At 34.6% G+C, this 27,469-nt stretch overlaps 1 protein-coding gene across 6 annotated transcripts in view; it reads left to right on the top strand.

Moving 5' to 3' along the window:
* LOC106668989 (diuretic hormone receptor-like) overlaps positions 1 to 27,469 on the top strand; it is a 288,654-nt gene that overhangs the window by 159,064 nt on the left and 102,121 nt on the right. For all 6 annotated transcript variants that reach the window (XM_014398227.2, XM_014398242.2, XM_014398218.2 and 3 more), the window contains 3 exons: positions 12,935 to 13,011; positions 15,452 to 15,617; positions 27,223 to 27,418. In XM_014398227.2, the coding sequence (XP_014253713.1) occupies positions 12,946 to 13,011; positions 15,452 to 15,617; positions 27,223 to 27,418 (428 nt within the window). In that variant the 5' untranslated portion in view covers positions 12,935 to 12,945. The remainder of the gene's footprint in view (positions 1 to 12,934; positions 13,012 to 15,451; positions 15,618 to 27,222; positions 27,419 to 27,469) is intronic.

The raw sequence follows: 27,469 nt of genomic DNA, 5'->3' as shown, positions 1-27,469 counted from the left end.
TTTTTATTGAGATCAACTTCAGAGCCTGGGATTAGTAGATCTGTAGTCATTTTAAAAAGAAAATAGGCTCGATGATGATAAAAAATATTCTTTTTTGTAAAAAGACTTCTTTTGTTTTCAAAAATTAATATAAATGAAGCGTAATAACTACCCCATGATCCTTACCCTATTCTGAGACGATTCCTATCCTAAATTAACTTGCTAATGCTAATCGTTTTCGAAATAAACGGGGAGGGCTGTTCTGCTGTTACAAAAACCATAGCCCCCCCACACGTCTTCCCTCGGGCATAACTCGGAAATGGTCGATCCTATCAAAATTTTCCTTTCACAAAAATGGCATAAAATAATCTCTAGAATCGAATCGTATAATAAAAATAAGGGATTCTCATTTATAATAGTAAAGTTAGTGTCAATTCTCTTCTAGATGAGAAAGTTATGCTAAATCTTTTACCTCCACACGATTCCTAACCAAAATTCACTTGGGGTTTGTATAAGACTATTTTTTGGTAAAGGTAATCGTTTCCGAAATAAACGAGGAGGCCATAAAGCATACCCCCTCACGCGTCTTCCGTCGGGCATAACTTAGAAATGGTCGATCCTACCAAAATTTTTCCTTCAGTTAAAGTGCATAAAATAAGCTCTAGAATCGAACTGAGCAATAAAAATACGGGATTCTCATTTATAATAGTAAAGTTAGTGTCATTTCCCATCTAGATTAGAAACTTATGTTCAATCTTGGCCGATCCTACCAAAATTTTTCTTTCAGTAAAAGTGCATAAAATAAGCTCTAGAATCGAACTGTGCAATAAAAATATGGCATTTCATGTAAAGTAAAAAGGGTAGTTTTATTTCCTAGCTAGATGAGAAAGTTTTGTTAAATCACTTACCACCTAGCCATTTCTAGCCAAAATTCACTGGGGGTTTGTTTAAAACCATTTTCTGCTTAATTAAATGGGTGAACTATAGAAGTTGATACACCCTGTATTTAAATGTACCCACACGCGCACGCGCACACACAGACACTCGCACCACACACACACACACACACACACACACACACACACACACACACGATATATAAGATATCTATATAGGTAGTCATATTAGATTGCGGAAGAGGAAACGAAGAGAGAAAGATAGGGCCGCATAGGTACAAAAAAATTCATGTAACAATGAAAGTGAGAGACAGAAAAAGAGAGTCATAAGAGAGAGGAGAGAGAGTGAGTGAGACAGTCGTAATCAAGAAAAGTAAAAACAACAATGATCGAAAACAAGTAGAGATACTACGTCACTCTCACTTTTCTTTTCTCCATCTCATTCTCCAGTTTCGTTTCTCTCACTCTTTTCTTATTCCTCTTTCCTAGCTTTCGGACTATCAGTTCTAGTTTAGTTTTTCAAAAAGTAAAGTTCTATCTGTGTGTGCATCTGCTCACCTACTATTTTTTAACTTTAAGTTTGAATAAATAAGAAAAGAGTGTAATAGAAAGATAAAGAAACATAAAAAAAAATTCTTGGTGATTCTCACTGTCTTTACATTCGCCAACTAATTCTCTCATTTTCTTTCCTCTCATTCTTTCAAAATTTTTCATAACTATTTTTCTTCTCTTTCTCATTTCCTTTCTTTCTCTTAATTTATTCACTCATTTTCCCTTTCACTCATCCTTCTGCTTTGTCACTCTCACTTTTTCTCCCATGTCATTCTTTCACGACCTCAATATTTCTCTTACCTTTATCAGTGTCAGTCTAATTCTACCTAATTATTGCAAGAAGTAGAATTCCATCAACTATGCATCTACCAATCTTCCTAACTGAAGTGAGAAAGAGACAGATATNAGGGAGAGATAGAGAGAGAGAGAGAGAGAGAGACTGAGAGAGAATGAAATATAAAACATATAAAACGTAATGTTTTGTTAAGTTTTACCGAGTACAGATATGATACAAAATATTTGAGAATTTTTGTAATAAAATTTATCCTCAACATAATAATTAATGAGTTTTAAACAATATTTGTTGATAGTCATTGATATGATGTCATACTGTAAGCATCCACGTGTAACGCCGATGATTACAGACAGATCGGCAGGTTTCAAGACTTGGTACGGCCGGATTGTCAAATCCAAACAATCGGTGTGCCGTTAGTTTGAACAACTAGTTGATATTACATCAGGTAATGCCGGATGGTAACATTTGGCTGACCATCCGCCTGAGCAATCAATCATTGTCACGTTACCCCACGGGATTTCTGTGATTTATTTCCCAATGGATCGAACCGACGACAGATAATGCCTTTTCCTATTCATTATTTGTACTATTACTTAAAAACAAAATAGAGGGTTAATTTGGAATTAAAATTTAATGGAATAGTTTGGTTACAGATGGTTTGGTTGGGGTCGGTTAGTTTCGCTTGTTTAGGAATATTGAACTGCCTTAATGTTTTGAGAGAAGAAGAAATTAAATTCACTTTTCATTTACACATTTATTTATAGATGTAAGCAGCTCTTTCGCTCATTAATATTTCTAATACATTGTTCTTATTTCATCATTGATGCTGTAGTTTCAGTTAGCTCTTTCTAGTCAATGTCAAATAGTTTTTGAACTCCACGAAAACCAATGTTTTCTTTTGAAAAATCGAGATTTTTCTTTAGAAGAGTGGCGATATTTCTTCCGTTAAACTGGATTACTTTTAGAGGAGAATAATGAAATGACGGTCACATAATAGGCAGATTATTTTATCATTTATCAGTTATGAAACTTCGTTGTTTCTTCAAGATTTCCAGTTAAATTTAATATTTAAACAGATGCCTGGTGGTTGAGCTTGGTCCGATTCCAAAACACACAATTGTAATTAGACGCCTCCCTCTTTTATCTTCATCAGGGTTTGATGATTGATTATAATCATGGAACCCTTGAGTGTTTCTGAAAAATATGTAAAATATGTTTTTCATTCGTCCTTAGAAAAGAAGTTTCGATTAAATTATCGCTGTAAAGTTTTGTCGGTTGATCGTATATTAACTCCAATTAATTTATCAAAAATCAGTTTATGGCAAATCTTTTTTGCTTCTGAATTACCGGAAGTAGGGAAGACTTGTATTCATGTGGGAAAGCGGAACTTTAAAAAAATAATTATTATATATTCAAAATGTGTTATTACCCAAAAACAGGTTCACTAATGTACATGAATGTGAGGTGATTAGTGACTGTTAATCGATAATTATTCAAAAATCGTGAGATGCGGTCTGGTCTGATGTAGGTTTCAGAAAAACATTTTCTTTATCGTGCCAACGTTTCGCTCTTTATTGAGATCATCTTCAGGGCTCTCTCAACACGACACGCAAGAATGGCACAATTACACAGAAGACAAACACTTTGAACCCTGAAGATGATCTCAATAAAGATTGAAACGTTCGCACGATAAAGAAAAAAATTTTCTGAAACCTACATCACCCCAGACCATACATCATACATCTCACGATTTCTGAATAATTAATGTACATGAATGTTTACTACTTTCTGTTCTATTTCATTTACTTTATGTATCAGTGCATCAATTTACCGTGTTTTATATGTTTAATTTCCAATCAATTTGCGCTTAATATAATTGTTTCTCGAGTACGTTATTTACTTATCGACTATATATCTAATTATCTATCTATTTGTCTATACATCTACCAATCAACCTAAATATTTATTGGCTTAAATATTATACTTATTACTTGTCTTCTAAGAAGGAAAGAAAGAAAATGTTTGTATGTGAAGAGTAATAAAGGCAAGGTAATAAAAGAGAAAAGAGACATCTCTTTCTCATTTCTTTCTGACTCTCAAGTTTTCTCTTATATTTTTCATTCTTTCACATCTCTCGCTCTTTCTCATACCTCTTTTTCTTTTTCTTCCTTTTTTCCCATTCATTCTTTTCTTCAACTTTTTCTAACTCTCACTTTTCCTCATTCTCATTATTTCTCTTATCTTACAATTTTTTCTCGCACTTGTTTTGTCGCTTTTTTGCTCTCGCACTTTTTAAGCCACTCACTTTTTCTCTGGCCTCACTCTTCCTGACTCTCATTCTTTATTTTCTCTTACTCATTTTCATTCTTTCTTTTCTCCCACGCTCTCATTTTTTTTAAATTTTATTAGTGCTTCTTCCCACTTTTTATCTTCTCGTAACCACCATTCTTTTCAATAACAATTTTTCTTTTCTCATTATTACTTAATTCTCTCAATCTATCTTTTCTCTATATTTCTCTATTTTTCTCACATTTTCTCTCTCCTTTCACACTTCATTCTTTCCATTTTCTGGCGCTCAATATTCCTTTTCCTCTCACTTTCATTTTCATTATTTCTCTTCTTTCACTCATTCTCACTCTCTTGTTTTTTCTTGTCAACTTCACTCTTTGTTTTTCATCTTTCAGCCTTTCTTCCTCACTTTCATTCTTTTTCTGACACTCACTTTCTTCACCACTCTTTTTTTTATATATCTTCCGAATTATATTTTGTGAATAGTAAAACAATAAATCTGCTTTTCCAAAACCGATCTCATGCGTATTTCTCGGCCCTAAAAATTTACTAATCCTCTATTTTTTTTAAAAATAGGATGTTGTTTCATTTGGGTTAGTTTTATGCAGATTAGATCATTAAAATTTGTCAGCTTAATATAAATTACGCCTCAGAACTTTTAATTTTTCCACCAGGCTATCATAAATTTACTTTGTTGTGACAAGTTATTTTTGTATTATGCCCCTTTCAACTAATGTAGAAGTCAATATGATAAGAAAAACAATGAGGAGGGTTTTCCGGCTTTAGCTCGTTTTATGCCATCTTTAGCACTTACCTTATTAAGAAATCCAAATTGACGAACAATATGATTAATGATGAATCAATAATATTGAATTAATTAATACATTGAACGTCTTGATGATAGCAATTAATCCAAAGAGAGCTTGAGGAAGGAACCGCGGATTTTTATTTTCTTTCTAAGTGGCCGATTTTATATATCGATATGAAATATATATTCTATGCCATCATATCCATGGCGATTAGTAACAAATTCGTACAATATCATCTGTTAAAGTCAATATTAAAATCGCTTTTTGTCATTGTTTGTAAATAAACGGGATTGTTCCAACATAATTGTATAAATAGGTGGATAATCAATCTTCATTAAAATAAATTAAAAATTGACAAGACTTGAAAGTGATCTAGTTTATAATTTAAAAAATATAGCCGTTCATATAAGTCGAAATGGAGTGAGAAAGAGAGACAGAGAAAGAAAAAGACAGAGAGAGTGAGAGAGAAACAGAAAGTGAGAAAGATTGAGAATGAAATTGAATAGGAGAAGAGAATGAGAAGAAAGAGAGCGAAGATAAATAATGAGAGTAAGGTAGAGCGATAGAAAGGAATATATCAGGGAAAGAAAGAGTGTAATAATTAAGAAAAAGAGTGACAGTGAGCAAGAGTGAAAGAAGAGATAGATCAGAATAAGAAATCTAAGAGAAAGTGAAAATGGAAAAGAGTGAATGAATAAATTTGAATTTTGCCCCTGAAAATTAAAATATTGTCTTTTTATAGCTAATTTATTTTTTTTTTCACTTTTCTTATCTCTCAAATCGCTTTCTCAATTTCTCTTGTTTTTAATATTTATTGTGTAGATACTTTTTTGAGGATTATAAATGATAGCCGAACATGATTTTGAAAAACAAAATAAGCTTCGTAACAATGGCGAGAAATGGGATGAAAAAATGACGTCAGGCTTCCGGTTGACAGATGAAATATCGGATGCTTCCATCATCATAACATTTCATCGACACGAAGACGACCCAATCTACATTTCGCTTCAAGAAACTCGGTTCACATGTCTGTCGATTTGTTTAAATATTTTGTCTTACTAACTCTTTATAACAAACAATTAGTGTGTTGTACTAATTGGAACAATTCGTCAGATGTTTGGTCGTCCATGGCAATCCTGTTAATCTTTATGTACTTTTTTAGATTTATATGAATAATTGTAAATTCGGCACAATTGACAAATTAATGAATAAAGAACGTACACAAAAACTAAACGACAAGGAAAGCCAATATCAATTACATTTATATATAAAGGGAAAGAGCCGTACAAACAAGGCAATAATTAATGGCGAATGAAACTGGACCAAAGGAAAACAAACCCCAGTTGAAACAACTGACAAGAGGAGGTAATGGATGTTCGATCACAGATTCTAATGAAACTTTTTTTGTGATACTGCGTGGAAAAATATTGGACACTTATCTGCGGAGTTTTAGAAAGAATTGAAAAATAATTTGGGCATGTGATCGTCGATTTTAATTTAAAAAATTTTTTCGGTGATAATGGGTCGAAAAGTATTAGCCTCTTATCTTGGCGTTCTTGCTAATTGGACCTAGGATCCAAGATGAAAAAAAGGACTAATAATAGTAACTTTTTAAAATTGTTTTCTGCCTTTGCCACCCATATATTACATAGTTATTACATATCAGCCGATTAGTATTTTTGTCTTGGATAACAAAATAATAACGAGGATGGGTTTAAATGGGATTATGTACATGAAAAGTGAAAAAAATAACACAAAAACACTTTCAATAAAAAAGTTCAAAAAATTGGTTTTTAAAAAACCATATCGTATTAAGCATCCTTTACCGTCTCCAAAATAGTATAAGTTTTTATGAAAAGAATAGATAGTTTGGCCAAGATTAGACCCATGCATTTTTTACTTCCGATATCCTTTTACTCTATTCAAAATTCACAACTCCTCTGGATTTTGTCCATACTCAACGTTATTAAAACCTTAAATTCACTAATTTCGCGGTCCACTTGACCAATTAAACATTACAATTAATTAAGGTTTTTAGTTGAGATGAAAAAAAGTCAATGGCACGAGAGGGATTCGAACCCACGACCTTCGGCTAGATACGCCGCTGCTCTACCACTTGAGCTATCGTGACCTCGATCCACTCGGACATCAACTCCCCATCTCAACCCCACCCAAGGAGGGATAACTCAAAAGGTGGGGTTGAGATAGGAAGTTGATGTCCGAGTGGATCGAGGTCACGATAGCTCAGGTGGTAGAGCAGCGGCGTATCTAGCCGAAGGTCGTGGGTTCGAATCCCTCTCGTGCCATTGACTTTTTTTCATCTCAACTAAAAACCTTAATTAATTGTAATGTTATTAAAACCGTTGGAAAGCTGGATAGTTTTTACTTCAGGCAGTGTGAAATATGTATAGATGTTATGTCATACGTGGGAAAAATGATGGGGTAATTAAAAAAACAGATCCGTCATTTTATTTCACCGATTATTTTAATAGCAAAGTTTGGGCCGTTAAATGTAGTTTATGATGTGAACCTTTTAAAGTCTTACGTTTATCGGTGAAGTTCGTCCGAATTTATAGTATTTTTTGTTTTTCGAAAAAAATCGGAGCCGAAAAATTGTGAGGGCATATTTTTATTTTCACAAAAATTTTACTCAGGGGTTATAGGAGGTGAAGAAACAAATACAAATTTGATTTTGTCGAAAAAATATTTTACCCTACCAAGCTACGTCATTTGTTAACAAATTTTCTGTTCACTGTACCACATGACATTTTGCGTAGTGTCCAAAAAGTACGTTCAAATATTTTTTCGGTTTTTTCCCCAAATAACATGTGAATATACATTTTATGAAAAAATAAGAAATAAACAAATCATATCAAATTTGATAATTGAAACTGTCTAAACTATGATGAGGGGGCTGCAATCTCATAACGAAAATAAATATTTTAAAAAATGCCCTTGACTTAGGTACATGTGATGGTAAGATCTGTTTAAAGAATCGTAAAGAATAATAATGCTATAAACTTCATCAGTTCCGTCTATCTTTGCCTTAATGTTTAAGCCTGGAGAGCTTGAGTTTCTTTAAAAATATGGTATGCATAAAAATAACGATTACAGCATAGAAAGCGATTAATGATTTAATATTTTTATACATGCTGATTGATAAAATAAAGATATATTAAGAATGAAAATTTCTTATGCAAAAAACAAAATCATTTATAAATAAGAGCATATTTTCATGTACAAATTATAGTTTAAAGTCTCTCGTATATCGGTCAAAATATTTCAAATTTTCAGTTTTTTAATGTGATTTAGTCAAAGCCGAGAAATTTCGACTGATTTTTTTTTCACTCAAAATGTATATTGATGAGGTTTTGGCGGTTAAATAAACGAATATATACTTTGGTTCTTGTTAAAAAAAAGCGTTCTTGCCAGTGAGTGCTAGGAGCCTAGAAAAAATGTATTAAGATATTTTCAAAAATGGTAGCCTCCCCGTTTTTGAATTTCTAGTTATTACATATCAACTAATTTTTTAAAAAATAAAATAATAAGTTTATATATATGTTTCTTAATCACAGTGACGTAACCTCAAGATTATCAGTTGAGATCACCTACGATTCTTTCTGGCGGGCAGTAACAGAAAGAGAGGACCTAAGGTTTGGCATGAACATATTATTTTCTTACCTATAATTTAAGAAAATTACTTGCTTACTATAATTTATAAGAAAATAATATAACGATGAACTAGATTATCGACCTGCTGGATACAAGAAGTCTTTTCAGAGGATCTTCGGAAGAGGTCAAAACAGAGAAAACTTCCTTACGGTTTCGCCGAGCTTTCGACAGTTTTATACTGTCATCTTCAGGGCCTGTTTTATTATCATATAAACAAACAATTAAAACATGAAAAAACAATAATTACAACAATAATTGGATATCTTACTTTAAAACCTTAATAGGAAATTAAACAACATGATGTTTTGGGCACAGAAGTACATTATGTTTTTTCCGGCTCAGCATCTAAATATTGATTTAAATGGAATACATTAACAATTAAAAATTATAGCTGAAATTACAGTAAAAATAAAATTAAAAAACGTGGTCGAGAAAGGTTACCTCATATAAGTCTAAAAAACCAATAAAATCCACCTTTTTTAGTTTTTCAGCTACAAGTGATCACAGTACGTTTTCCAAATATATACATACATATACAATTAACTTATTTTAAAATTTGAATAACAATACAGTAGGATCACAGATCAAATCAATAAAAACCGATAAAAACAAAATCTCTTTGACGAGGGGAAACAAGGGCTACGGGAAACAATCGTTTTTTCCTCCTAGTTAACATAAAATCCGCCACTAGGGCGATGTTCTACTTTCTCTTCTTTGTTTAGAAATCCTGTATTCATTTAGGAAGCCTGCAAAGACCGAAATGGATCCCAACCTATCAGTTTGTAGATTACCTGAAGATAACAGTATAAAACTGTCGAAAGCTCGGCGAAAACCGTAAGGAAGTTTTTTCTGTTTTGACCTCTTCCGAAGATCCTCTGAAAAGACTTCTAGAAAATAATATGTTCATATATATAACTTATTAACATATTACATCCATAACCATATTATTTTGTTACCATGCAAAAACCTAAATTGGATGATATATAATAACCTTACCTTTATAAAATAACCTTTTACCTAGAAATTTTTTTCTTACAAATGACGTCAATTTTTAAAATCACAAAAATATAGATTATTTTGAACCTACTCCGACGATATTATATATGTGTAAGAACTTGAACATTTGGAACAAAAAATTTTCTAGTTAAAAAAAAGTTTTAATTTTCCCTAAAATTTGGATTCGGGGGTGTTTATGGGTGGGTTAATTAAGTTAATTGAACGGACAACATATATGAAAATAAGCAATTGACACAATAACCAGAAACTAAATAAATAATGAATAATGAGAAAAATAAATAATGACAAAACCCAAGTACAGGGCACGTCTGACGAAATGGCCGACCAAACACTGAAAATGGCGATCAATCGCGTGTCAGGCTTTAATGGAAAACCGCCTAACCAATTTTTATGTAGCTCTATTAAAAATCACTCCGTCGTCTTCCTGAGGGTTTGGTGTTTACTAACAACCCCAAATGATAAATCATCTTCCGCCTTCATACTTTGTTAAAAGTGAATAATTACTGTTTAACCCCAACGTCTAACTGGAAAATAACAACGCGCCGGTTGATGAGGGTCGAATGCTATATTTTACCACTATGGGGGGGTTGATGTCGACTCAACAACCTCTTGAAGGAGGCCACATGTACGCAATAAACAATTCGGTGCTTTGTAACCACCGGATAAAAAAAAAGCTAAAAGAAAGACTTATTTTATAGTCATGACTAATTAAAAGTCCGAAAACCCTTTTCTAAAAGTATTTGTTTAGGGTTCAAAGCTGATAGAATTGATAGAGTTTCATGATCACGCTGTTTTCAGTAAGAATTTTAAGTAGATGAGATCTGTGGACATTATCGTATCTTCTGCATTGTATGGTTGATGGTTTTCGCCTAACGATATTCGCAGCGGGTGTTTTTAATACAATCCAATACAAAAGAAACATCGTGTCGTAGAACCAGTGTTGATTGGCTACTAACAGGCGACACAGAATAGGCCATCATTTTTTACGAGAGAATTACAAAAGCACAATAAACGGATCAGCTTTTGAAAAGGACTATTTAGATAACTTCAATTTTTGAAATTTCCGCCTAGATTTGAACGTTTTAAGAATAGTTTTAAAGTAAGTGAATCGTCAGTGTGAAATGTTACAGAATTTCTACAGATCTTTTCTCTCTTTTTAAAAAGATAGTTCCTACTCATTTTCAACGATACAGATTTCGAGCTTATAGCTCATCATCAGGTTGAAGGAGTACTACAACAACGTCTTTCGACATGGATTCCAAGACTAGTCACATCATCAGTTTGAACGAGTTCTACAACCTGATGATAAGCTATAAGCTTGAAATTTGGTTCGTTAAAAAAAACTATCTGCGAGTAGGAACTATCTTTTTAAAAAGATTGAACAACCCACTCACTACACCATTTATCATTTCTATAGATCGCTTCTGTGCACTACAAAAGTAAGTAAAATATATCTCAAATTACTAACTCGAGGCAGGAAAGATAGGACAGAAGCATCAAGGAAAGGCTAACCAACGAATTTCTACAGAGTATTGAAGATTGAGCCAGAGCACCCAAATGAATGGCAAGATAATTTCAGCGCTTAGCTGCACCGCACAAGTTCCATAGAGCCAACTGTCCTGTATGCCCCGACTGTGGGGGTTGATGACAGCATCCAACATAGACTGTTCAACTGTCACGTGTTTGAGAGAGCGACGGAACCTTTAAAGTTCTTTTTCCTTCACACGTGGCAACCGACACTCAAATGACACTCAATGAAGAGCACATTGAGGACGTCAAGCCTGTTACTCGGGTTATAAAAAAGTACCTGACTGGTTTATACATTTTTTTAGTGATTAAGTTACTTGTTGGATTTAAGCTTACACGAACACTTAAATCCGGACTAGTTACTACTTACACCTTATACATATATTAGAAAATGTATATAAAAGGCTTAACCAGCAAGGGAGAGAACTTTACCATAGGAAATAGTTTAGTGACCGTGGTACGCCGGTATGGGGTCTGCTTTAAGTACGGCGGGAAGGTGGATGGGCAAAAAACCTCAAAGTAATTGGGTCATTACATTGTCGTAAAACGTCACAGATTTTGTGATTTTGATTTATCTTCAGCAAGGTCTGTTGACAAATATTTTTCGCAGAAACTATGAAAGTAACTGTTCATATTTATTTGTTATTCATAATTAGCTTACAGATAAAATATATACACATTGGGTGGCCAGTTTGTTATATAATTACAGCAAATTTCAAACTAAATCAAACATTAACACAAAAAAGACAACAATTCGTTAACTTGGAGATCTTTGAATGAAACTTAAAGTAATTGTGACTGAACAATTTGTGAAAAAAGCTACTTTAAATAATAATCAATTCATTATATATATATACACATGAATAATGGTAGACTGATAGGTAGAATGGTATGTAGAAAGGTAGATACATAAGTAAATTGGCAGATGGGTAGGTAGGTAGATAGATGATGGATAGATCATTGGTAGATAGAACGATAGATGAATAGATGGAGAGATATGCAGGTAAATTAAGGTAAGTTATGGTTTTGCGTGTATTAAATTAGTTTTTAAAAAGAACACTATTTATTACACAGCAATGCAATGGCAATCTTCGGTCCATACTTGATGAGAGTCCGGATAGAATTGATTTAAAAAATATTAGTTTTAGCACAGGCTTGGAGATGTAACGAAGAAGGGGGTTTCTTGGAAGTGGACACGTGCGGGTGTGATAACCGAGGAGTGTGAAGGGGTGCAACAAATAAGGGTCGAGCGAGTATGTAAAATATATATATATATAATATATATATATAATATATATATACATATATATATATACCTAACCCTATCATATGACATAAACCTAGTTAAATATACATCCATACCTGTGATGTAATAGTTATTTTGCCAATTTGTTAACATGCAACTCTTTTAAAGTATTTTAAAAATCCAATTTAGTTTCAAAAATAACACGTTATATAAAATATACTATATTACTTATTTTATCCCGAGGTAAGTGCTATAAAAGAAAATGGATTTTTTCATTTATTAAAAAAAATTCCAGTTTCTTTGATAGCACTTAGCTTGGGATAACATAGCCAATAACACGTTACCATTTATGTACCATGTTATTTTTTAATGGAGTTTTGATCAATAAAGCCTTAAGAAAGAAACGACATAGTCTCGAAACGTCAGCATTTTAAGAAAACAAGTGTTTTCTTGTTGACACATTCTTGTTGACCGAAACCCTGATCAGATTAGAAATTCTACGGTCATTACACCTATTATTTATATACTAAAGATTTACGTCAAATTAACCGCTTTTAACTTCCAATGAACCCGTTTTATTTTCCAAATGTAATTTTAATTTCAAATTAATTGATTCATCAAAATAAATCATTTCTTCTGTTTTGTGTTTCAGAACTTCCAGACATGGACCTGAACTTGAACTTGTCAGACGCTAACTTCGACTTTGATGCCGCACTCTTGACAGATGAGGTAAAGGTATTATACAGTTTTGTTTTTAATTGTATAAGTTTTTTCATGTACCAAGTACAAGTACTAGTATAAAGTACAAGTGCTTTAACCATGATGCTGCAATTTCCTTAAATGATTGATTTTCTTACAAATACTGACAGACCACATTTAAAACATAAAATAGATTCCTAATCATGTGTGAAAGGTTGGAACCATGGTTTAGCATTCAATCACAGATATATACGGTTTTTGTTGTTCGTATGTCAGTTATGATTACTAATTTATGTAAGCTCAAAACTGCACACGATTTACGTGTATAGAATTTAGCCTATCACTTGTTTTCGCTCACCAGCAATTCCACCTTTTGAGTAATTTGCAATAAATTACCGATAGACCTCGAGAATCACTAGTCCCGGATGTTCGAACTACGGGGTCAGATCGCGGTCTCAACCGACCAGCCACTGTCAACTAGGTCATTTCAGCACCCAACGCAATTTGTTCCTAAATCCATTCACACTCTCTCTTAATACATTCTTTCCTATTTACATACCATTCGCTCAGTTCGTGTGGTGGAGTACTTGATATTCCTCCATCACCCTCCACACATATTGTATAAATAATCAAATGGAGGGGGTATTCAATGTTACGCCATCGGCCCTTTCACACTACACATTCGCACCGATAAATACATTCACTCTCAACATACACTATATATATTACACAGGGTGGGCGACCAGGACCCGAGGGGTTAAAAGCTTGAGTAGGCTCGTACCCCATCCCTAAAAGGTCCGGGACCTGGTCGGCTCACGAGTCCTGCATAAACCTATTGGACCTATTCACAAACCCCAGGATTGTGGACCATTTTATCCTGGGGAGTGTTTTGGTTATGTCCTCTCCTTCGAAAGTAGTAAATCTTTCCCTAGCATACCTATCGCATTCTGCGATGTAGTGTCGAGCCGTTTCTTCTTTTGTTTCGCAGAAGCGGCNTCTAGCCCATTCCACCAAACTAGGGCTGCAAATAGAAATCTTGGTAGTATGATCGCGGTGTATATCCATTTGGCCACTCATGGTTTAATACCCCATGTTCTACCAACGATTCTCCTACTCTGCACCATGGATATAGTGCCAACATACACTAGTGGACACAAAACAATACGATGTCAATTCTATCAGCAGTACTGTGAATTAAAGCTACCCCACTGCTCTTAACCGGTTAATTAAAGAGCATGGTTTTATTATTGTTCGTATGTACTTTGGATGCTCTTCGTCCAATTAGAACAGTTCCTGTATCTGTTGCATAAATGCTGACATTTTTCCTTGATCTTTTTATCATGCCTTATGGATCTGGAAAAAAAACCACACACGACCTACGCCACCTGTCTAATTAGTTTTTTTACGGAAAAGTCTGTTGCCACATTGACCACATAGCTGTATTACCTTCTGTAGTGTTTAAGAGATAAGGTGGGCTAAGTGAAACTAGAGGGTGACAGGTATAGAACTGGGATTACGTTTTTGCGACGCAGTGGTCCTACTACGTCAGTTGGTTCCGGAGCTTCAACTTGTTAAGACGTTTGTTTAATAAACTGTTTATTTGAACTGTGCTACTACTTCACTTTCATTATTGCTTACTTCCACAATGTAGGTGTAACATATTAAATACCAAGATAATAAGGGTATTCACGATGTTTGCTAGATGTTAAGTCGTGTTAATTCGAATAGAGAAATTCCCAGTCTGATCGTGAACGCCCCCTTCATTTCGTAGCATGTTAAAATTAGTTTTTCCCCAATGCTGCGCGTGGAGATTGGTAGAATCAAAAATAATGCTATAACAGTCCTTGAAAGCTTGTTGTTGTTTGTTATGGTTTTGTTACTAAAAAACGACAATTAATCAACTTTATCATTCAAAATGTTATCTATGCACTCGAAAAGTACTAACAAATGACACGCTTCAATTCGCGCCGACATAACTTGTATCCTAAGGTCTATCAGCCTACAACCTTATAGGATAGGAGATGTGTCTATTATGAATGAGAGTGTAAGGACATGTCAGGCATTAACAAAAGAAATGTATTGGTCTGATTTAATTAACGTGTATTTAAGAATACAAATACATGAAAACAAAAAACAGCTATTAAATTCATGGCTGCCATGTTGGTCACCGACGCCCTTACGGATAGCAATGTGACTAAATTTTCGACCTAACATCTAACAATGGCCCTGGCCTGTTAGAATGAGCAGTGTTAACTAGCCGATTCTTACAAGTCTACGTAATCATTTTTCTCGATCTAACAGGACTTAACAGAGTTAACAGGGTTAATACAAAGATCGTGAATACTGAATGAATGTCATCAACCGTGGTTTTTAATTAAAATACCAGAAAAAATATTTAAAATCTATCTGAAACTGATCAAAATTTCCCATAGATAATAATTACCTAATTTTTCTTTTAAAATTTTTCCAGGAGAGACAATGTCTGACTCAACTTTACATGCCGACCTATGACGAGCCGGCGGAAAATTGTCCTTGGTCCTGGGACGGCGCGTTGTGCTGGCCGTCCTTCCCCCCTGGAAAGAACGCTAGCCTTCCATGCTTCGAAGAACTAAAAGGAATCAAATACGATACATCACGTAAGATTTTTTTTAATTAAAACAAAACCGCTTCGTTAATCGACTCATTAAAAAAAGGAATATTGTCAGTTTGGCCCTGTTTTCGAACGGTTCACACGGCCATCGGACGTTAACCAAACCACAAATCGATAAATGTCCCACTCGACCGCGAAGTAAATTGCTACAGGGGAAATCGCACGACCCCCCCCCTTTTCAGCAGTTTGTAAACAAGTAATGCAGATGCAAAGTGACAGCCGTGTCCTCGGTAAAACGGCCGATTTGGCCCTGTACCAGCTGCGCTTCCCAAGGAAACACATTGAATAAATCGTATTTTCAAAAATTTCCATGTAAAAAAAAATAATGATAAAAAATAACGTTGTAATTTCGTTAAAATAAACTCCACTTAAAAATGTTTTAAAAGGCTGTTGAAGGAAAAATATATAAAAATAAGTAGGAAAACGTCTCCCAATAACACAACTATTTGTTCTACTTAATTAATCCAAATATACGTTAAAAAAATACTCTGGATATTTCTAAATAAATTTGGTTAGGGTAAAAGAAGATATAAAAGCATAATAAGGTAAAGGAGCCAGGACCGGCGGGATTGAATGAGGGGTGCAATATAGCGTGGGGAAATTTGGGAGATGTGTGATTTCCAGAGAAGGTTTTGGTCAAAGGTAACCCCGAGGTTTTAACAGTGGAGCAGAAGGAAATAGGCTGGTTTTTTTATGGTTAAAGGAAGGATGGAGTGGTGAGATTTGAGGAGGTGACTGAATCCTACTATATAACAATGGTTTTGGACTTTCTAGCATTTAACTATAGGTTGTTTTTATATGCCCATTCGTTTATGGAGATCTTCCCGACTGCTTCAGATAGCCAAATGTACATCGGAGGGAAAAGGCTTGGAAGGATAAGGAGGGAAAATTCAAAATATGGGGTTGAGATGGGAAGTGTCCGACTGGATGGAAGTCACGATAGCTCAAGTGGTAGAGCAGCGGCGTATTTACCCGAAGGTCGTGGGTTCGAATCCCGCTCGTGACACTGACTTTTTTATCTAAACTAAAACCCTTAATTAATTGAAAGATATTAATTGGACAAGCGGACCACGAAAATTAGTGAATTTTCTACAATGGAAGACAACTCGAGCTACATGCGGTCGATTTCAATGGGGACAAACTTGTCCCCAATAAATGCGCCGAATGGAATCACAGCTTCCGGTTGAATTTGCTCAATGTACCTTAGTGAAGTCAGATATCCATTCTGTATGATAATCAGTTTGTTACGGACATGGTCTTTGATTCAACCCCATATCATAACTTTGAAAAGACCGTTATGAAAACAAAGTTGGCTCTGAAAAGGGTGAAATTGAACAAACTTTTTTATAATCTAAATAGTGTAAAAGTTTTAGTAACAATATAAAAGTAAACAACAGGGGGCGTCGATGGCCACAACGGTTTAGGTGTTGACTTGGCGCTGATCGCTGGAAGGTAAAAGTCCCTGGTTCGAATCCAGCGACACAGCATTCGAACCCGACATACTTACAAATGGGCTTTTTTTTCAAAAACACCGGCACCCCGAGGATTCATATTTCCTCGTAGTTAAAATCCCCTCGTCAAAAAATTGAAAAAGTAAACAACAGGGGGCATCGACGGCTACAACGGTTTAGGTTTTGACTTGGCGCTCATCGCTGGAAAGTAAAGGTCCCTGGTTCGAATCCAGCGACACTGCATTCGAACCCGACATACTTACAAACGGGCTTTTTTCAAAAACACCGGCACCCCAAGGGTTCATATAACCTCGTGGTTGAAATCCCCTCGTAAAAAATTTAACGAGTTATTAGTGTTGCGTTTCCGCTTTACGTATATAGTACATAGTAACTTCCTTCAATTAGGTAGCAAATATCTGTGAGAAGAAAATGAAAAAAGTAAAATTATGAACAATGTGAAGAACTTTCTTTTGGCAGTACTCCAACGATACAACTATGTTGTCTATTTTCTTAGAACTAGTGCCACTATCCTGTCACTCTCACCGGATACGGGAGAAATCTCATTTATTGCTCTTGCTTGCTGCGGTATTTTTCGTTTTTCAAAATCTCGCTGAAATTTCGAAATATTACGAACGTTTGAAACGTAGGAACACACTTGAAATATTTATTAAAAAAATTAAACAAGTCTACCTTATAATAAGAGTGGTGGGATCAGGACAGTTGTTTTAGACCTTGTGAGAAGAAATAAAAAATAAACCACAGCAAAAAAAACAAAACAAATAAACACCTTTTTTCTATTTTTTGAAAATAAAAATAAATAATACAGAATAAATTCCTTTTCGAAAATTAAAAATAAATAATACAAAATAAATACCTTTTCTATATTTAAAATGAATAACACCGATTAAAACCTTTCTAAAAATTAAAAATTAATAATACTAAATCAATACTTTTTCTTTAATTAAAATTAATGACATTGAGCCGGCAATAATAAAAAAAATCAATTGACATAAATAAAATAATAAAAATAAAATGTTCTTGGGACAAGTGATTACCCTGCCAGTGCAGCTTGATGAAAAGTCCGAAGGTAAATAGCTGTCGAACTCAATCGAAGACGGTTGCCCAGTCCGATGGGCCAGAAAGATCTCCTCTGTCCAGAAAAAAGGCGTTGAATCTAGAAATATATATTTTGTCGTCCCCGGGGAAAAAGGCGAGAGCGCAAAATCGCAAAGGCGAGAAACAACCTGTCAGGACGCCATGCGTTCCTCGTCTGCCGGAGCCGCCGCGCGTCAAGCGAATTCTGGTGCACTCGCCCTCCAATTTGAAAATTGTTATAACCTACATAACTTCGGGGAATTTTTTTGCATTTAAAATATACCGAATCGTTTGAGTTTTAACAAAAATAAGTCTATCTTTCCACTTTTAATAGTTTTTTTTTTGCAGTAGTAAGTAACAAAATTGCTGTACCATTAGTGTTATTTATGGAGAGAAATTCGTCTTGGGGCGTGGCCATCGTAAATTTTATCGAATCCTCCAAGCTATTTTCAACCGTTTCCCAAAGACTATTGATATTGCACTGCCATTTCAATAAAAGGGCTATTTTTCATACGGCAAAACGAATAGGAGGGTTCGGAAATTGCCGAGCGCATCCAGCATGATCCTGTTCTGATCATCTCGATGGAGGATTTGGGCATCCCTAACGCGCCGTTCGCGAGAATTTGGCTCGGTCGTTTGTGTGTACATCGTTTATTCCAAGCCGTATCTCTTAATCTTGACATTACAGGAAAGAATTGCGGGGTGAACGATTTCGAGGCTTTTTTGCCCCGTGTGTATTTGCCCAATGGAATCTCCAGACATTTCAACGATCAATTCTGTATTTACGGAAGACATTTTCATATCCAATACATTCGACCTTGATAGAATTTCCCTATTCTCATTTATACTAGTTTTTCAGCTCATAAAGTTTAAGCCATCATCATAGTTAAATTGTGTACATCCATTAGCCATGTCACACACTAATTATTAAACTGTAAATATTCAAAAAGACAATGTAAGTTCCAGTGATACAGCGTAAAATCTTTTCCATATTCAGTGAAAAATCTTACTTCTCCAGAGTTTCTTAGGATTTCATTATCCGAGTAGCAACGAAAGCACCTGGGAGTAATAGTTATGTGAATTCCTTCCGTATATTTAACAAAACCGAGATTGAAGCTGGAATTCTCTCCGAGGGTCTCCCCTACATGCACACTTGTCATTATTTTTCATTCAACTCTATCTCTTTACTTTTTATTACATTAATAAATTATTGCTTTAAAAAAGAATAAAGTTGTGCGAAATATTTAAAAAAATAAAAATACAACATATACTTTTAAGATAATATCGACTAGTAGACAAATGTGTTTTGGCAAATGTGCTGCTTTTTAAAAACTAAGTCTATTACTAATATCATTTACAAATGACTATCAACTAAAACGTTAAATTGCTTAGAGAAATTACAGTTATTCCACAATTTTAGGTTTAGTAAACAGTAAAAATAAATACGAGAAACTAGTTTAAAATGGAAGGTTAAGAACACCTAATAAAAAACCTCTGGTCATTTTGATGAGAAAAATCAATTATTTTTATTATTATTAACTACTATCTACGTTCCCTTCTCATTTTACCTTCTTTCCTTATCATTCGCTCTCCCTCGTTATTTTATTTTACTATATTATTTTATTTATTCTATATCTATCGATCTTTCTATCTATCAATCTATATTTATTCTATTTTTGTTATGTTCTATTTATTCTCAAGCGTTTCAATTCAGTTCTTCAATGCTGTGACGTTGTCTCGTTCTGTTTCAATCTCTCTCTTTTTTCTCTAACACACACACACTCTCTCTCTCTCTCATTATTTTATTTTATTATATTATTCCATATCTATATTTATTCTATATCTATCAATCTTTCTATATATCAATCTATATTTATTTTATTCTCGGTATGTTTTACTTATTCTCAAGCCTTTCAATTCAGTTCTTCAATGCTGTGCGTTGTCTTGTTTTATATGAATCGATCTCTTCTCTCTCTCTCTTTCTCTCTCTCTCTCTCTCCTGGGACGTCTCGTTCTATTTCAATCTCTCTCTTGTCCCTCTTTCTCTCTCCCGTTTTCTTTCTTTTTATCTCTCTCTCTCTCTCTCTCTGTATTTGTTTGCTGAGTCTGTTTCGTTGTTTTTTCATTTTTCTTTCTATCCCACTCTCTCTCTCTCTCTCTCTCTCTCTCTCTCTCTCTCATCTTCCGACCTCTCCCATTCACACAGTTCACTCATTCTATTTTTTTAATTGCCTCTCTACTCATTCTCTCAAGGTTTTAATAGCTTCCTCTTTTTTCAAAATATTTCATTCTATCGTATTTTCCTTGCAATTATATAAACTCCTCTCACATGTCTAACTATGACTCTTTCGCAAACCCTTTCTCAACGAAACGTTCAGTTAAGTCAATAAAACATTTTCTGAATTAAACTTTTTTAAATGTTGGTAGAGAAAAATCTTCCAAAACCCTCTCTTTTCAAACTATCTCTGCAAATTTCCATTTAAGTATGTACTTAACTTTATATACATAATGATCGAATGCGACTAGTTTTACCCCTAACTTTCTATGTTTTTTTGTTTGTTTATGAGATGTGTTTTGCGAGGTCATATTAATTCTAGAGTTTATTGTTTTATGTCATTGTTCTCTCAAGCAAGAAAATTAAAAATTCCATTTTATAAAGACACCTTTATTATCGTGTAGTCCTATAATTTAATGTATATGTGAATGATTCGTTATGTTTCCTTAAAAAGTTAGTAATTTAATATTTAGGTTTACAGTTTTTGAAAATATTTTGACAAGCAAATAAAACCTTTAGCTGTGTGGGTCTTTAGACCGCAGTTTTTTTATTCTGGCTCTCCAAACAACGTCTTCTAAAGGTCTGCATTGTTTGTAGAAGAATCAAATTTCTTAACGTAGAAAGAAAGCGTGTGTACTTATTAAAAAGTGGCTGGTAATTTATTCCCTGATCGATCGGTCGTATTGAATTTAAAAAATAACGAAAAATTGATAAATAAGCTATTCAATTTTTTTAAATATCTTATTGTTCATACGCGTTCGTACTGTGTTCAGTTTCAATTTCACCATAAGGAAAAACCAATCAATCACAAGGATTAAGAGTAAGCTCATCCGCTTAAACCCTAGGACACCCCCTTATTAATCCTCGACGGGAAAGTGAAATGAGGTGAAAATTAGGATAGAGAAAGGCTTCATTAACGCCAAAGCCCTTGGTTCGGAAAAAGGGCTGTTTTCAATTAGCCTAGGGTATTGCTTTTTGCAGGTTATTAATTAAGGCTTCGAATCGTGCAAGATTTAATGAAAACATCCCTCCCCATATAACTGTTTTGTATGGTGAAAGAACGAGTTATTAGTTCTCGTTGAATAAACTAATGAAAGCTTGATTGTAGAAGTATATTTTTAAACAGAAACTTTTTTTCTCTATTGTTATGGTGTTTAATTAACCGTAAATGTAAAAAGTAAACCGTGAGTGTAGTATCTCAAAATTGTTTACTTAAACAAACAGGCGCAACTTACAATAAACAAAAGCTTTAAAATAAACAATATGAAAACACAACACTTTTCAATTTTCACATTTTGAAGGAGACGTTTTAAATGGCATTATGATATTCAAACAAAATACAGGTTAGATAAATTTATGTTGAACGTTTATCATGATTAAATGGACCACTTAAAAATACGGATTAATTTAATACGTTTCAAATATAGGCATTATATTCAAATCAAATCGTTTATATAATAATAATAATGATTATTATTAGGCTTCCTGTCTGTTTCTCCCAGTTTCTTTTGTTTTCTTTGTTTGTTTTGCTCTGTCTATTTGTTGTTTTATATCTGTCTATCTTCATCTCTCTTTCTCATTCACTCCCTTGCTCTCTCTCACATTCTCTCTTTCTCTTTCTCCCTCTTTCTCTCACGCTCACTAACATTGACTCGCGCTCTATTTTTTCTATCATTTAGTTTCTTTGATTTTCTCTGTCCGTTTGTCTGTTTTTATCGTTCTCTCCTCCCTACTGCTCATCTCTCTCATTCTCCCTCTGCTTTCATAATTCTTCTGTTTTTTTGTTTCTAGCTCTCCCTCTCACTCCGTCTGTGTGTGTGAGTGTGTGTGACTCTCTCTCTCCCTCCCTCTGTCTGTCTCTCTGCTTTTTCTCTCTCTCTATCCTTCTAGCTCTCTCTCTTTCCCTCCCCCCTCCTCTATCCCTCTTCACTCTCTCTCTTTCTTTTTTTCAAACGCTCGCTAACATCGACTCGCGCACTATTTTTTTCTATCATTTAGTTTCTTTGCTTTTCTCTGTCTGTTTGTCTGTCTATCGTTCTCTCTTTTCTACTGTTCGTCTCTCCCATTCTTCCTCTGCTCTCACACGACCTCTCTCTCTCTCTTTCCTTCTAGCTCTCTCACTCTGTCGATCTTTCTCTGTATCTATCTCTCTATCCTTTTAGCTCTCTTTCTCTCACTCTCTGTCTCTCTGTCTGTCTGTCAGTCTCTCTCTCTCTCTCTCTCTCTCTCTCTCTCTCTCTCTCTCTCTCTCTCTCTCTCTCTCTCTCTCTGGTCTCTAACGGAGACCTAACTTTTGCGCGTTTTTAAAAACTCGTCAATCAATCAATCTCTTTCTCTCACGCTCTCTCCCTCGCTTCCTCGATCTATCTTTCTCTCTATCTCCTATGCTCGCTAACACTCTCATTTTTTTCTTTAAATCAATTTCTTTTTCCTGTCAGTCCGTCTGTATGTCAGTCTATCTCTTTCTGTCCCTCTTACTTAATCTCTCTCTGTTTTGTCTCTCCGACTTTTTTTTCCTATTTACGTTTTTCCCTTTTTCCTTTCCCTCCATTTCTATTGGTTTCTCTGTCTATCTTGCAGTTTGCCTGTTATTCTTTGTAGTCTGTCTCACTTTGCCTCTATCTATCTTTAGCTTTATCTTTCCATATATTTCTCTTTGCAAAAAATTAATAAGTGTATTGACGTAAACGGTTAAAACTTCATATTAAAAATACAGTTCCTCCAAGACTTTTATGGTGCACGACAAAACTTTAAATTTCGAACAAGTCAAACGAACGAACTTATTTTATTTTACATAAGTGTTAAAATGTCCAAATTATGGTCATTAAGGTATTTTTGATGGTAAAATTAATTCCTTATGATTTTCTAAAAAGACTACACAGTAAACTTACTCGTTGTTTAGGCCAAATAAAAGTTATTACGTTAGTTCGAAAATTTTAATAAAAATGTGTATTTATTATTAATTTACCATATTTAGTCAACGTTTACTGTTATTTTAACCAGTGGAAATTTATTGTTGTTGCTGTAATGTTAGAACAAAATAAATTATACAGTCTCTGATTTAAATGCTTATGAAGCTCTGAGATCTGTGTCGTTGGGTTTCTTGGTTTGCCAAGTTTAAACAACGATTATTGTCTCGAGAGCAAACAACACATAGGAAAGCCCATCAGTTAAGCGACGGAAAATTTAACAGTACCCAATATTTTCCGCCGTTCAAAGAAAGAGGAATGCATTTATTACGAAATTTATGAACCTGGTTGAAAAGTTGTTCGGTGTATTTTAACCTATATGTATACTATTTAAGTATGATTTTAAGCAAAGATGAATTTATGACTTTGATAATAAATCCTTTATGAATTTCCTGAGAAGGAAACGCGAACCTTCGTTCTGAAATTGGACAACAACGTATTTCTCAAGCTTAACGATTTTAGATTATCTTTCTATTTTATGGAATACTCAAAACAATGTAGAATTTAGGGTGGAGAGCCGAGAAGCTTTTACAATCATCTAAAAAATGTAAGGAATTACATAACCCCAAACACGATGCATTACAAGTAGACTTTAACTAGGGTCATTTATTTTTCTTTCTCTCAAAGAAGGCATTAATTATCCTTTCACAACATAAAAAGTAAGATTTCACGAGAAAAAAACAAAAAAAAAACGAAAAAAGCACAGTTAAATTTTGATTTGTTTTATGAAAACCTCTTCTTTTTGCAGGTGTCTTGTTTATAGGGATGAAATAAAAAAGGCTAAGTTTTTATATAATTTCCTCTGTAATTTTAATGTTAGCAACTTAGACATTAATGGCAGCACCTACACATACATCTATAACAAACATTACCGCCCTCCAGACCAAGCTACCGCGATCCGGCCCGGTGACGCTGTGCGAGCAGTAAAGAACGCTGTGGGAAAGCGTTGGCAGCGTCAGTGGGCCGGGTCGTCCGAGAAGCTCCTGCGAGTTAAGGGCACGACTGAACGATGGCCTCATGAGAATCTGAAACGAAATGAAAGGATCGTGTTAACTCGGTTGAGGATTGGCCATACCCGTCTGACACACGGACATCTGCTTCTGGGTCAAAACCCGCGCAGGTGTCCCGCTTGTAGAGAAAGGTTACTCAGTGTGTCTCATCTTGTCGAGGAGTGCCGTGCCTTGGCCCCCTACAGGGAGCGAGTAGGCATGAACCCTGACATAAAAACGGTACTCGGGCGAGCAAGTCAAATGTTGGATCCCCTATTCCGCTTTCTAAGAGAAACGGGGGTGTTTCCTCACTTGTAAATAGTGTATAAAACGTGAATATTTGTGTAAATAAGTGTATCTGTGTTGTGTTTTATTATTGTGTCGTGTATTTATTTATAAGTAATTTATTTATTTATTTGTTTGTTGTAAGTGAGTGATCTTTTAGACTGTAGGGCCGATGGCGGAATATTGAGTACCCCATCGGCCACAACAGTGCAGTGAGAGGGGGCTGAAATGACTTTATTGTTGGAAGCCCCCGGGGAAAAAAAAAAAAAAAAAAAAAACATTACTGATTTCCTGAGTTAAAATTGCAGAACAAGGATCATCCTAACCCGTCTCGAATTGGCCATTCGTGGTTGACTTACTTTTAGCCAAAACCCGGTTTCGGCAATATTTATCCCAATGTAGCCCATTTTATTGAAGGTTGTCGTTCCTTGAATATAGAGAGCGAGTAGGAATGCCACCTAATATGAGAATTATGCTCAAGTGTATGACAAGCTATTTCATAAAGGCCGCCAAAGAGGCATGCACAATCAATAAGGCAGTGAGTTCCGACGATTGAGGAGGCAGAAGAAGAGGACGACGACAGGCCTAGGCGGAGCCACGCTGGATTGGAGGTACGGTCGGTCGCTTGCAACGTTAAAAAAGAAAAGAAAGTATAAAAAAAATTGTGTGACGTGCTCAAAGACTAAAAAAACTGCCGTTAAGTTATACTTTACATCTTGTCTAGTGAAAAGGATATCGAAAAATTACTTTATACTTAATTGTTGAAACTACTTTTATAATAAGAAAATATTCTCTTTTCCTTCCTAAATTCTTTGTAACCATTTATAAGATTTATTTGATTTAATTATTTGTTATTAATGTAAGAACCTTTTATGTTTAACGGTTATTGACTTATTTATTATATTTTATTTTATTTTTTATAACTATATTAATCCCCAACGTCATAAATTAACGCTCCCACAACGTTATAATTGCAGCGGTAAATCTTTGAGTCTTCTGTTTTTGCAAGAAATAAGGTAGTTTGGTATATATAAACATTTTAATTATTTAAAGGTCATGAGTTGCGGTCTGGCGTGCTGTTGGTTAGAAAAACATTTTCTTTATGGTGTCAACGTTTAGATCTGTATTGAGAGCATGTTCAGGCCCTGGGATTTATAAACAGTGTTTAAATTATACAATTACCCAAATCTTTAAAATGAAACATATATATAAAAAAAACAAAAAAACATGAAAATCTTAGAAACACATTCAACTTGACACACAACAGGGACACGACTACACAGAAAACACTCACTTTGCGTGAGTACTAATACTTTGATTACACCTAAAAGTTCTATATTGTGTACATCATTAAATAAATTCATATCAATATCTTATAGGTATTTGTATAATTTAAACAATGTTTATAAATTCCAGGCCCTAGAGATGATCTCAATAAAGATCGAAAAGTTGACTCGATAAAGAATTTTTCTAAACCTACAACACACCAGGCCGCATCTCACGATCTTTAAATAATCATTAATTAACGGTCACTAAATATTACACATAAATGTTTGGTGTTTATTGACCGTTAGCCAATGATTATTTGGAGATCGTGAGGTGCGGTCTGGTGTGACGTAGGTTTTAGGAAAACATTTTCTTCCTCGTGCCAACGTTTCGATCTTTATTGAGATCATCTTCAGGGCTCAAAGGGTTTGTTTTCCGTGTAGATGAGTCAGTCTTGTTGCCGTTAGAGTTGCTGGTTTATGTGTATATATGTTGGATTTTGAAGGGGTGGGAAAGAAAAAGACCTTTCAAGATACTTATGGACACCAAGCAAAGAGTATTCTGAAGGACATCGCCAACAATGAGAGGGGAAAAAGTCTTTCTTTATTTAAGAAGTTAATTTTATTACTGTACATATAACAAGTTTAGTGATAAATATATGTTGAGTTAACTTTTCGCGATTATGTAATTATAAGCGTGAATGTGTGGACCACCGGGTCGATGACGGAACATCAAATACCTTCGACTGTCAATATAGGCTTCTGTATTGTTACTTTTCTGTTTGTGTATTTTGACAAATGGAGTGCACCATCACCATACCTGAATAGGTGTATTTAATTTAGAATTTTTTTTATTTAAAACTGATTGAGAGTGTGTTTTGGTTGCGTTGGGGCTAAAATCACCTTTTTGATTGCCCCCAGGAGCCAACCTTCGTCGGTGGAAGGACAGTCTGACCTCGGTCAAAAATCCAAAGATTCATCTGTTCCTTCACAAACCTGACTCAAAATATCTTATAACGTATACGTTTATTTACACGAAAAAATCTTTATAAATGAATAATTTGATAGTTTGACCTGAATTCTTTAAAAACACAATAGAATCTCGTTAAAAAATACATAATACCGTAGATAACATAAGCCCCTTTGTATATTTTTTATTATCACAAATACCTTCTCCGGCCGGCAGTCAACCGATTTTTTACGACGCACTTTAAATTTGTCGTAAAAAAATTAATCGTGGATATTTTTATTTTAATTTTCAGAAAATGCAAGCCGCTATTGCTTTCCCAACGGCACGTGGTCCACATACACAAATTACAACGCGTGTCAAGCCACGGTGCCAGAGAACATGGTGCCGGAGATGCCTTGGGTCGTAGGTGCCTCGACCATCTACTGCATCGGTTACAGCATCTCACTCGTCGCCTTGTGCGTAGCGGTCTGGATCTTCATTTACTTCAAGTAAGTGTATACACAATCTAGTGTTTTTCGAATAACAATAATATTAAAAAA

Source organism: Cimex lectularius, unplaced genomic scaffold (assembly GCF_000648675.2).
Source record: "Cimex lectularius strain Harlan isolate CLEC.00 unplaced genomic scaffold, Clec_2.1 scaffold85, whole genome shotgun sequence".
NCBI lineage: Eukaryota > Metazoa > Arthropoda > Insecta > Hemiptera > Cimicidae > Cimex > Cimex lectularius.
This window is presented reverse-complemented; position numbering and strand designations above follow the sequence as displayed.